This window comes from Drosophila albomicans, unplaced genomic scaffold (genome assembly GCF_009650485.2).
Source record: "Drosophila albomicans strain 15112-1751.03 unplaced genomic scaffold, ASM965048v2 utg000163l_pilon, whole genome shotgun sequence".
NCBI lineage: Eukaryota > Metazoa > Arthropoda > Insecta > Diptera > Drosophilidae > Drosophila > Drosophila albomicans.
In genome coordinates this window covers 63497-75396 of record NW_026263539.1, presented here as the reverse complement: position 1 = coordinate 75396, position 11900 = coordinate 63497, and the positions used below count along the sequence as shown (strand labels likewise).

Here is an 11900-nt window from a genome sequence, read left to right as displayed (position 1 = left end):
CAGTATAAAACACATTTTGCAATTGTGGATGGCTTCACAAAATTTGTCTGGTAGTATCCAACTAAAACCACGAGCAGTGAGGAAGCTCTGCAGAAGCTGAGGAATTGGTCCGACGTTTTCGGAGATCCTTGCCGAATCATTAAGCGATCGTGGATCGGCATTTACTTCAGCTGCATTTGAGTCGTATGTAAGGAGAATGGAATCGAACACATTTGAGCCACCACCGGAGTCCCAGAGGAAACGGCCAAGTCGACGGCGTTAATCGCTCAATTTTGGCCATAATCTCAAAGCTGTCTGCAGATAAGCCCGACAACAGTTTAGTTTGTACCAAAGGTGCAGCGAGTCATCAATGGTACCACACACAAGTCGACGAAGCGCTCACCATTCGAGCTTATGTTTGGCGTTAAGATGAGAAATGATGCGATTGCAGAATTCTACAGATGCTAGATGACGAAATGTACAACAGTTTCGACGAGGAGCGACGGAAGACTCGGCAAGAAGCGAAAGATGAAATACAGCATGCACAGGATAACTACAAAAAAGCGTCGATAAAAACAGGAAGAACGAACATGGCTATAAGCTTGGAGATCTCGTTGCCATTCGCCGTACGCAGTTCGTGGCTGGTAGGAAGCTAGCTAGCGAATATCTGGGACCATATGAGGTCACGAAATATAAAGCGTAGCGGGCGATATGAGGTGCGTAAGTTGGTAACACAGAAGGGCCTATTAATACCGCTACAAGCGTCGACAACATGAAGCTATGGCGTTATGCTGAGGTCAACAAAGAAGCCTGGTCATCAGAGGCTGATGACTGAATCAGGGTGGCCGAATGTAAGATGGAAAGGACGATGAGTCGGTGTGAACGGACATCGATATATCGGTGTGAGCAGATATCGATTGGTCGACGTAAAAGTATCTGCGTGAGCAGATTTACATACCAACATTACTTACATGAACTTTGTCTGGAATCGGGAAATTTTTTACTGCTTCAATACCTTCTCATCCGCCTGAATACCTTCCTTTGTTATCAAAAATACTAGATATTTTATGCTTTGATCTTAAAAATTCGCATTTATCTATCCTTAATTCTAACCTATTTTGAACCAGCCTATGTACCACTTCTTGCAACGTATCTAAATGCTCTTCCATATTTTTGCTCGCAATCATGATGTCATCCATATATATTATTACTTTATCTTGCCTGATTAGGTCATCGAAAAATTTTATTCATAAAACGTTGAAACACTGCTGAAGCGTTTTTAATCCCATGGGCATCCTTTTATATTCAAATTGTCCTAACGGAGTGACAAATGATGTGTATTTGATTGACGTTTCTTCCACGTAAACATGGAAGTAACCATTTTTTAAATCTAACTTTGTGAAGATTGCTTTGTTTTACTAATTTGTCTAGCAAGTCATCAATTAAAGGTAGTGGATAGTTGTCCTTTATTAGTACTTTGTTTAGTTTCCGAAAATCTATACATAAACGTAAATCTCCTGTCTTCTTTTTAACTAATACAATTGGCGAGGCAAACTGTGAGTCACTCGGTCTTATTATATCATTTCTATATACTCATCTAACATCTTGAGAAGTTTTTCTTTTTCAGTGTATGACAATCGTCTGGGCGAACAACTGAAGGCTTATCATCGCTTAACAATATTTTCATTTCGCACCTAATTATTGGAACATCTGGCCTTTTTAGTTTTACATATGTGTCCTCGAACATCTTTACAAATTGACAACGTGTCTTAAAATCTATATCTTCTCCATAATTATAAACTTGTTCTTGATCTTCTACAATCTGAATATTGAACATGTCTTTGTCAAAACTATCTACCAATTCCGGCCCATCACATTGTTTTATGTGCAGTTTATCGCAATCTTGTTTGTCTAATTATATTTTGCCTGTTTTCTGTTGAAAAGTCTTTTCGCGCTCTTAACTATTTTCTTATCCGTAGAGACTCCTGGATGCCTTTTTACGATTTCTGCTTCAGCTAATAATTTCATAACAGCTTTTTCATTTGAATTATCGTCCTCAATAAATTGATCGTCTAACTGCTGTGATTTGGCGTCAATATCATTTAACAGTTGTGATTCACTATCATTGTCTCTTAACAGTTGTGATTTGGCATAATTATCTCCTAACAGTTGTGATTTATCATAACATTTCCTAACAGCTGTGATTCATCGTACAATCTGTTATCGTTTAACAGGGTGTGTCTCTAACAGTTGTTGCTTAACAGTCGCAGTCTGTCCCCTAAAAGTTTCGCTGCTTAACACCGGACAGTTAACAGTTTCTGCTTTTAACAGTGGCTGTAGACTAGACTCATATCTTACAGTGTGGGTAGAGGTTTCTGTTTTCCTGACCATATGTGATTGTTCGGAAAACTTTGCGTTATCTTTCTTTTTTATGGCATCGAAATCTTTTAGGGCCTCTAAATTGAAATTTATGCCGCATGTATGCATGAAGTCCCTACCTAACACTGCTTCATAACTCATAGACTCATCGTCGACTATTAGTAAATCAAAATTAAATTTTATTTTTCTTTTCGTTACAAAACAAGATACTATTCCAAATGTATTTAATTTGCTTTTATTGATTCCAACATAGAGATTATTGACCGGTTTATCCAGTGGTATATTCAATGGAAATGATGATTTCTTCAGAAATGAAATAGGGCTTCCTGAGTCTATGAGGCATTCTGCAGTAATAAACAAATTAGGTTGGCTTGAAAAATAAATATTAAAATGTCTTACATAATTGTTGTTGAGCCCGGTGTTTACGTTGAGTACACCAACACCCTTCTTCTTCTTCTTGCATTCCGCTATGAAATGACCCATCTCTCCGCACGCATAGCATGATCCCGGCTCCCTCTTCGGCTTGCGGCACTCCTTGGCAAGATGACCTCTGGAATTACAGTTGTGGCATCGCCTGTTGTTATCCTCCTCCGTCGTCTTGGTGCCTCCCATTCCATCGTACTTCGGAAGACATATGTGCGCAAAGGCTTGTACATTTGTACTGGATCTCCGAATCTCTGAATACGCGCTTGGGTTACGTAAGTTCAGCGACGGTATTCCTTCGATGATCTGTTCCAAGAGCTCATCGTTGTCCAATTTGATCGATTGCGCTAAAACGATCTTTTCTCGAAATACACTGTAAAACGCTCATTTTGTTGCCATTTACGCTGCTCAAACTTTCGTCGTAGCTCCGCCTTCGAAGCTCCAGTGCCGAATGCTAATATCAATTGGTCGCACAGTGTTTGGAAAGGCTCACGCAAGCGAGTCGGGTTTTGCATGGAGCCAGTGCTGAGCATTTCCTTTTAATTTTATGGCTAATAGCATACGAAGCGACTCCTCATCAAGCTTGCACATGGCTGCAACGCTTTTGAGTTGGCTTACCCAAATGCGCGCACATGACTTCCCTTCGAACTCCAGCGTAACCTCCTTTGCGAGTGCGAGCGAGACAGCTGATCCACTTCTTATTTCGTTTAGCTCATTTCTTATTTCTTGCGATTTCTGACGCCGACCGTTTGCGCAGCGCACAATACGTGTGTGGCGTCGTTGTTGTCGATCCCTACCGTTGTTCTTGCCGTCGCGCCGAAATTCGCGACTACTGGCGCCGACTGCTGTGCAGCTGCGCGCACAAACTGTGTGGCGCCGTTGTTGTATGTGTCGATCCCGTTACCGTTGTTCTTGTTGTTGCCGTCGCTGAGATTCGCGACTACTGGCGCCGACTGCTGTGCAGCTGTGCGCACAAACTGTGTGGCGCCGTTGTTGTTGTCTATTTCTGTTGTACTTATAGACAATTGATGCGCAACTGTGTTATTCTGAGCATTTTTGCAATTCCTCTTTGCTCAATCGTAATTCTTCCTGTAGCTTCTGAATCGTGTCTAGCAATTCCTGGTGGACACTCTCTCCTGGGCTAGAACCTTCGCGATCATTTTGATTCTGCTCATAGCGCTCATTGTTGTTGGACGATCTACTTTCCTGGCCAGGCAGAACACTTGCAACGCTTAAAAAATCGTCGCTTCCCGATTGCATCTCCTCAAACATCTCCGGCGAGGCATCGAGCAATCGCGATATCAACTCTGCCTTACTGCCTGTCGTGGGCAAACCCAGCGCCGTCAGCCACTTCTTCAGTTGTGCCGTGGTGTACTTCTCGAATGTAGGCGTGTTCATTTTTTTTTTTTTTTTTTTTGATTTGTCGATCCCACTTCTGAAAATTGTGGTAGTCCCGCGCACACAATAAAACAATCTCGATGCAGTTCAAACGTCCGATTTATTTCACTGCTTCATCAAGACTGAACAGCGTAACTCAATTCTGTATAACATAGAATGTGACATATTGAGAGAATCGATGCAGAGAGCCAATATCGAGAGAGAGAGTTCGGATAGCTGAGAGAGCGTTGAGTAAATATGTATGTGTGTATGTATATGTAGGCACACGTCCTACTACAATACATACATTGCTGCTTGCTACTACTGCTATCCTTCTCTTAACGGTCGCGCGTCGATCATACGTTTGCCACCTCATTCCTACTACCGCTGCTGCCCCCTCTCTCCCATATATACACATGTATATGTGTATGTATGTGTCTCTATTGAGTGTCTTCGTTGCATATATTCGTATGTACATGTGTATGTACAAATTATTTGAATCAATAAAATGATTTTACTTTAACCAAGAGTTTGATTAAATTAATAACACCTGAAATCCAATAACTTGAAATGAAAGGCGGAGTATTTCTTATTACTGTTTATTACAGGGCCGATGTGCCTCTGTTCGAATAAAGAAATGAACTAAAACATAAATTCAAACAAGACAATCCCGCAACTTATGATTACGAGATCGTTTCATAGCGGCCACGCAAATATGTCGTGGTTGCCGGCTATGCAACGACATCCGGTCAAATGCTTATTCAGCTATTTGGCCAGTGTCGTATTCGGTCAGCGAACTCAGACCGTTTGTTTGTCTTAACTACTCCCCCCCTCGAGGTTAAGGCCGCCTCGGCCGACCCTATCTCCGCAACGACGTCCCTCAGCAGCTTTGCAGACCTTCTCGCGGTGATGATGTGCCGACAGGTGAGGCCGACACAGATGAGCGCGCAACATACAGCCGCCACGGAGAACGCCACGTTGTAGGTGCGATGCGTTCCTGCTTCTTCCTTGAATTTCTCGATTTCCTCCAGGTTTCGTTCATTTAATCGGTGAAGGAACGGGAGGCTCAGAATGTCTTGGCTGGCGGTGATATTCAAGATAGGGAAGTTGGCGATCCCAGGGACTCTACTCTGGGCGTTGTTGTGGTTGATGAATAGAGTCCCGTTGATTCTGGCTCTGTCGTTGAAGGTGATGAGGTGCGTGCCTAGCACTCTGATCTCGGTACCGTTGTCGACTTGAATCATTGCTGGATTATCGTTGACTATGATAATCCCTCGTCTACCTCGGTGATCGCCTCCAGGTCGCTAGGCTGGATCTCGCAATGTGCCGTGCCCCCTGCGTGTATTTCCCTTGCGCATGAGGTCTCTGTCGCCAAGCGACAAAATGTGGCCCCCGGCGAGACGGTGCAGCTCTGAAGATTATGAGTTTCTCCATCACAATCGGCTATGACGTTGTCCGGCATTCTCAGAATGAAGTTTTTATGGGCGACAGGGTAAATAGTTATTTTTCTACAGGAAAATTTGACTTTGGGGAATTTAAATAATAAAGTGCAATGAGTTAGGGGACTGAAGAACTTTTACGGACGAGACAGACATAAGGTCACCTATCGGGGTGTTGGTGGGTTCCTCTAACCAAATTGATTTCAAGTCTGCGTGATCCAAAATGTTAGGGCTAACTATGTTAGCTTTAGCAAGTGAAATAGCCAACATTAAATTCTGCAACTCCATCGACAACATTCTATTTCTAGCCAACAAAGTTTCATACAGGTGACTTGTATCGATTTGTGAATTTTGAGTTACTTTTAAAATTTTGTTGACCGTGGAGGTTAGTTTATTAATTTGGTCTTGAACTCTAGTGTTTATTTCTATTTGTCTATTGTTGGAATTTATCAGTTGCATCTCCGTGAACCTAGTCCTTTCTAAATCACCTGCATCAGGTGTACCTGCCACAACCTTTAGTATGGACCCTAGGAAGTCTATGCTTCTCGCGACCCTGTGGTGCGTACCCAAGGCCTCTAGCAAGTCCTGCAGATGCACTGTATCTACGACCAGGAGCTTCTTCATGTGAGACTGTGGAAAAACGTCAATGAGCTTGACTGTCTCTTCTACAACTCGTTCGTACTCCGACAGGTTCGCGGAATGTTTTACATAAGCATACTCTTCCCAAACCAGGACTTGCCCATCTATGATGGGGATGTACTTGGCGTGCGAGTAGTCGGTGATGTGCGCCGAAGCCAGCGACAAAGAAAAGACAAGTATGATTTCAAACCTGTAGGGTGAAATGTGTGTTTTATTTTTACTTTAGTTTTTTTTATTAGAGAGGTTACCCAGCACCAAATGGAAGATTGATAGAAACTTATGCCAAGGTGGCTAAACATAAATGCGCCTAGTGGCTGACGAAACTATTACTAACTAATACTAGCGTGCCTAGTGGCCAAAAAAGTAGGTGCCTAGTGGCTTAAAAAATATAAATGCCTAGTGGCTAAAAAAAGGAGAAGAAAGGGGGTCATTATATGTTGTCTTTATGGACCACCCTCCCCTTAATTAGGACCGTGGTCCCCAGGTCCGCTTCTACCGCTCTTTCTTCGCACAAAGGCGTCAGCTTGTTTCCCAGCCTTCTGTTGGACTTAACTAATACTTTCTCGCCAACTTCAAAGACTCTATTCTGCCGCGACGCATTCTCTCTGCTTCTTAGCGCGTTTTGAGCGTTTCTTATTTTGCTTTGGATCTGATCTTGCGGTTCGTCTGAACGTGCCTGAACGACATCGACCGGCCTTCTGTTGGTAACAGAGTGTATTGACTTATTGTACTCCGTTGCCGCCAACAAAATGACTTCTACTGCGTCACTTATTTTCCTGTCGATTTTTAGACACCTAGCAAGCTCTAGCAAGGTACTATGAAATCGCTCTACCTGCCCATTCGAAACACTGTGCAACGGTGGAGCATTCGCAATGTTGACTCCAAAACTGTTGGTCAGCATTGTTGAGATTGTCTGTGAGTTCAATGAGGGTTCATTGTCACAGTAGATTGTCTTAGCCTTTGGGAAGAAATTCATCAATTGAAGAATTGCTGGCTTCAGATCTTCTATGGTTCTCGACGGGATGGGCTGAACTACAGCGAACTTGGAGAACTTGTCGACGCAAGTGAGGAAGAATTTCTTATCAGTGGAAAAGATGTCTATGTGTAACATCTCCCCCGTATGTGAAGGGATTGGTGTTTCGCCTAATTCCTGTTTCTTTGGGTGTCTGTCGTACTTGGCTCTGCGACACACCTTACAATTCAATGTTATCTCGTTCGCGAGCTTTGTCATTTGGGGAAATAATAGTCTGTTAAGACCTGCTTGACGTTCTCTTGTGCAGCCCTGTGGGCGCGATTATGTTCGTCCGTCAAGATTTCCCTTCTCTCATTGATGTCGAAGATGTCGGCGACTATCTTCTTACAATGTTGGAATTTAGTTGCTGGGAACGTTCGAACCAGTTCATCTTGAATCTGGGCGAGGGTGTGGAGGTCGCAATGGATCGCGTTGACCACTTTGGGGTTAACTGCAACCTTAATTTCCCTAAATAAAGATTCCCTGTCAACGAAATGAAGAGTATGCCGAGTTTTTTCTCGGAACAATATGACTCTCCTAGTTAAAGGGTACCTTGCCTCCTCAATCACGATCTGATTCCTAAAGCAATTTATTGGCTTATCGGTGGTCTCGATGGTGTAAGTGGCGGAAGCTTCGCTATGTATCGTAGCGACATCAGAGCTTGGAGTGTTGTCTACAAGGGAATTCACGTTTTGCCGTGACAATGCATCAGCTACGTGGTTTTCTTTCCCGGGTTTGTAGAATAATCGGGCGCCGGTCTCGTCGATCCGGGCTTTCCAACGCTTTATCTTTGCATTGGGGTTACCCTCGGAAACTGCAAAGGTCAGAGGTTGGTGGTCTGTGAAGATATTGATTTCTCTTGCTCCGTAAATGTATTGACGAAGCTTTGCTAACGCCCATACAATTGCTAGGAGTTCACGCTCGTTAGTAGCGTAGTTCGCCTCTCTGTCTTTGAGAGTTCTAGAAATCATTGTGATTGGACGGCCCTTCTGTGATAGGACTGCCCCAATACCGTATGCCGAGGCGTCGGTGGTCAGATCGAATGGCTGTTTGTAATCGGGGTACATTAGCATGACCTCTTCCGACGCCAGAATATTTCTCAGTTTTTCAAAAGCGTTGCGCTGTTTTTCATTGAAGAACACAGGAATATTCTTTGATTTGTACTTGCTGACTGTGCCGTTTTCACCTTTTAAGATGTCGGACACCGGCTTTGCGATGGCAGCAAAGTCTTTTACGAAGCACCTATAGTTAGCTGGCCAAACCTAAGAAGGATCTAACCTCGTACAGGTTTTTTGGCTCAGGGTAATGCTGGATGGCCCTTACTTTCTCGGGGTCAGTCCTAGCTCCCTGATCGGTGACTATAAAACCAAGGTATTCTACGCTTGTTTTGAAAAACTTAGATTTCTCTTTAGCAACCCTCATGTTTGCTTCACTTAACCTTTTCAAAATCACGTCAACGTGTTTGACATGATCGCTTTAGTTTTTTGAGAAGATTATGACGTCATCTACGTAGACGTAGCATGTCTTGCCAATCTCTTCACGGAGCACATCGTCGATGGCTCTTTGGAAGATGCTCCCCGCGTTCTTTAGACCGAACGGGAGCCAACAAAACTCGTACTTGCCTCCATTTACAGAAAACGAGGTCTTCTCGCGATCACGTTCCGCCAGAGTTATCTGGTGGTAGCCTGACTTCAGGTCTAGTGTCGTGAAATATTTCGCTTGTCCGAGGTTCGCCAATATCATTGATATGTTTGGCATTGGGTATTTATCTGCAATGGTTTTTGAGTTCAATTTTCTGAAATCTATTACCATGCGTTTTTTCTTGTTACCCTTTTCGTCTACACCTTTTTTGTCAACGACCCAAATTGGGTTATTATACGGTGATTTGGATTTTTGTATGATTTTGTCTTTAAGGAGGTTTTTTACCTCTGAATCGACGAAATCGGCCACACCCATAGGGTAAGGGTATAGCTTAGAATGTATAGGTTCCTCGTCCTCCGTTCGTATGGTTGCTACAACCGAAGTGTTGAACGGTAATGCTTCGTCTGGGTCAGCAAAGGCATTGACCCTGAATTTTAGCATTTGTGCGAATTTAGCTTTGACGCAAGACGGGGCATCTATATCTGCTGCTGTCGTGAGGTTAACGCTTACGCGTTTATGATATTGGATGGTCTCGGATTTGGAGCCAATCCTTAATTGCTTGTCTTTTAAGCACAAATCGACTCCCGCTTGAGCTAGGAGGTCATGGCCTATAATGCCATCGAATGTCGACAGATTGTTTAGTAAAAAAAAATGAGGCGGTTACGCCGAAGATTTGTATTAAGCATTTTTCAGTTATTTGGTTTGAGCCATGGATTGAATGAATCGAGAATGGCTTATCGACAGGGGTAATGTTTTTTAGTTGCTGAAATGGCTTTATGTAGCTCTTTGCAGCGCCCGTGTCGATTAAAAAATTTTTTGCTGACTCCTGCTACTCTGCGTTGAATGAACGGTAGCAGGGACTCGCCCCTAAAAAATTGACCGCATCTTGGTCTGAATCTGCGTCGCTGTCTATATTGCTGACGGCCGACGTGGCTGCCTCGTTGTAAGAGGGAAATGCTTGTGCCTGAGGTGTGTCCGGCGTGATATGATCAACTCTTTGTCGCTGATCTTGTCCAGACGTGCGCTGAGAAGCGGAACGTTTCTGGTTTTGGGTATAGTCATTACCCGAGGGGCTTGGCCTTGAAAACGCCGTTTGTTGCCGAAATTTGGGACGAAGATGGGTCTACGTCCATTGGCTCCGGCGTGTCTGAGCTATTTGGCTTGCTCTGTGCCTGGTCATTTTGCTTGCTACCCTGCTGTTGCTTAAAGTGTGGGGACTTGGACTGCTTCGGGTTTGACTTTGGGTCTTTCCCTTGAGTCTTCTGTTCCGCTTTGTGGGCTTTTTCTTCTAAACTTTTAGCGAAGTTAGCCGCGAAAGCGTACCTTTCGTGATTTGATTCGATTTCTTGAGCAAGGGCTAAAGCCGTTGGTAGGTCTTTAGGTTTCGCAGCAAAAAGTACATCTGTGAGGTTGCGTTTAAGCCCAGAAACAAAAACTCGCAACGCATCGTCGCGGAATTTGTTACGTAAGCCCTCAGCTAGGGCTGACTCGTAACTCATGTTGACTTTGTTTATCAACAGTGTGAGCTTTTTCTCTACCTCGTCATAATATTGAAGCAGTGGCATGTTGCCCTGCCTCAATGTACCAAGCTCCTGTTCAATGACATGCATTGGGCGCTTGTCGCTGTATGTGAAGTCGAGGCGATTTATGATCGCCTCAACGTTCAAAACTGTAGCGAAAGAGGCAAGAACTGCATCCGCAGGGCCTCGAATTTTACTTCTAATTATAATTACTGCCTGATAATGGCGCGAGCTACCATTATATGGCTTGAAAATTTCGTAGGCGGCTAGCGCCGCTTGTCTCCAAGAGACATACGACTCTTGGGCCCCTGTAAACTCTTGCAGACATTTGACGGCATCCAGTGGCTCGTCACAACGTATGTCGCTTCTTATCTCAACGGCCTTGTATTCTTCAACTACAGGCGGTGTAATTTGAACTGAAGCTACTTGGTTGGACAACTCATTAATTCTCTGAATTAATGCTTGCTGCTCACGTTCGTGGGCGACAGCTTGCTCAGCTAAAGCGTTGCGAATCGCTGCCTCAACCACTGTTCTAAGTTGTTCTGGGTCCATGTTTGGTGAAGAAGCAACAAGAATACGTTTGCTCTTTACAATTCTGTTCCTAAGAACTCTAGTATGACTATCAGAGTCTGACTCTGAATCGGAGCAATGTTGCTGAGGGGTTCTGTAGCTTGAAAACGGCGAGCTCATCGGCCCGAACGTTGAATGGGTACGGAAAAGAAAACAACCAAACTCATGAGTAGGCGACTGAGCGCAAAAAAAACAACAAAAAAAAATTCAACGGGTCGAATTACGAATGATGCAAAGCTAAAACTTTTTTCGTAAACAATGTGGCAAAAAGAAATAAACACAGTTCTTACTTAAAATGTTTTTTTTTTTTTTTTTTTTTTTTAATTCTAAGTTGCAAAATTTAATGAAGCAGTTTAACTTTCGATTAATTTAATTTGCTAAGCAGACTTAAAAACTTTGTTAAAAGGAACTCCACTTACATGACTTGTTACGAAAATTTATAGGGTAGGAAAGGGTATATTTCCCACGCAGCAGTCACTGGTTTGTTGTTATTATAATGGGGTAGGCTTCCCGCGCAGCAGTCACTGGTTTGTAGTTGTCGTTGTTTTTTTTTTTTTTTATTTTCAGCGTTTGCTGAGCTCAGAGAAGCTGGGTCCAGTGATTTGAGATATTCAAAAAAAAATTGGTGCCCATTGCTTTAAATCGTTTGCCCATGTTTGCCCAGGAAAAATTTTTTTTTGCCCACCCTTAGTTTCGAAATTATGAAAAATTTTTTTTTTTCGAAAATTCAAAAATTTTTTTTTTCAAAATTTTTTTGCGGAAATCGCTTTAAAATCGTTTGCCCATGTTTGCCCATCTTTTAGTTTTTCGAAAAAATTTTTCGTTTTCGAAATTTTGAATTTTGAAAAATTTTGACATTTTTTCGGAATGAATGACTCAAATTCGATCGCCCACACCTCGAAATTATGAATACTAAAGCTC

The 11900-nt window shown here is 43.1% G+C and overlaps 1 protein-coding gene across 1 annotated transcript; it reads right to left on the bottom strand.

The window, feature by feature from the left end:
* Nucleotides 1-2380: 2380 nt before the first annotated feature.
* LOC117577292 (zinc finger CCHC domain-containing protein 13-like) lies at nt 2381-2985 on the bottom strand. Its single transcript, XM_034262269.2, has 2 exons — nt 2758-2985; nt 2381-2702 (listed from the first exon to the last, which is right to left on the bottom strand). Exons 1-2 carry the CDS (start codon nt 2968-2970, stop codon nt 2691-2693), a joined length of 225 nt encoding a protein of 74 aa, XP_034118160.1. The 5' UTR covers nt 2971-2985; the 3' UTR covers nt 2381-2690.
* Nucleotides 2986-11900: the final 8915 nt, after the last annotated feature.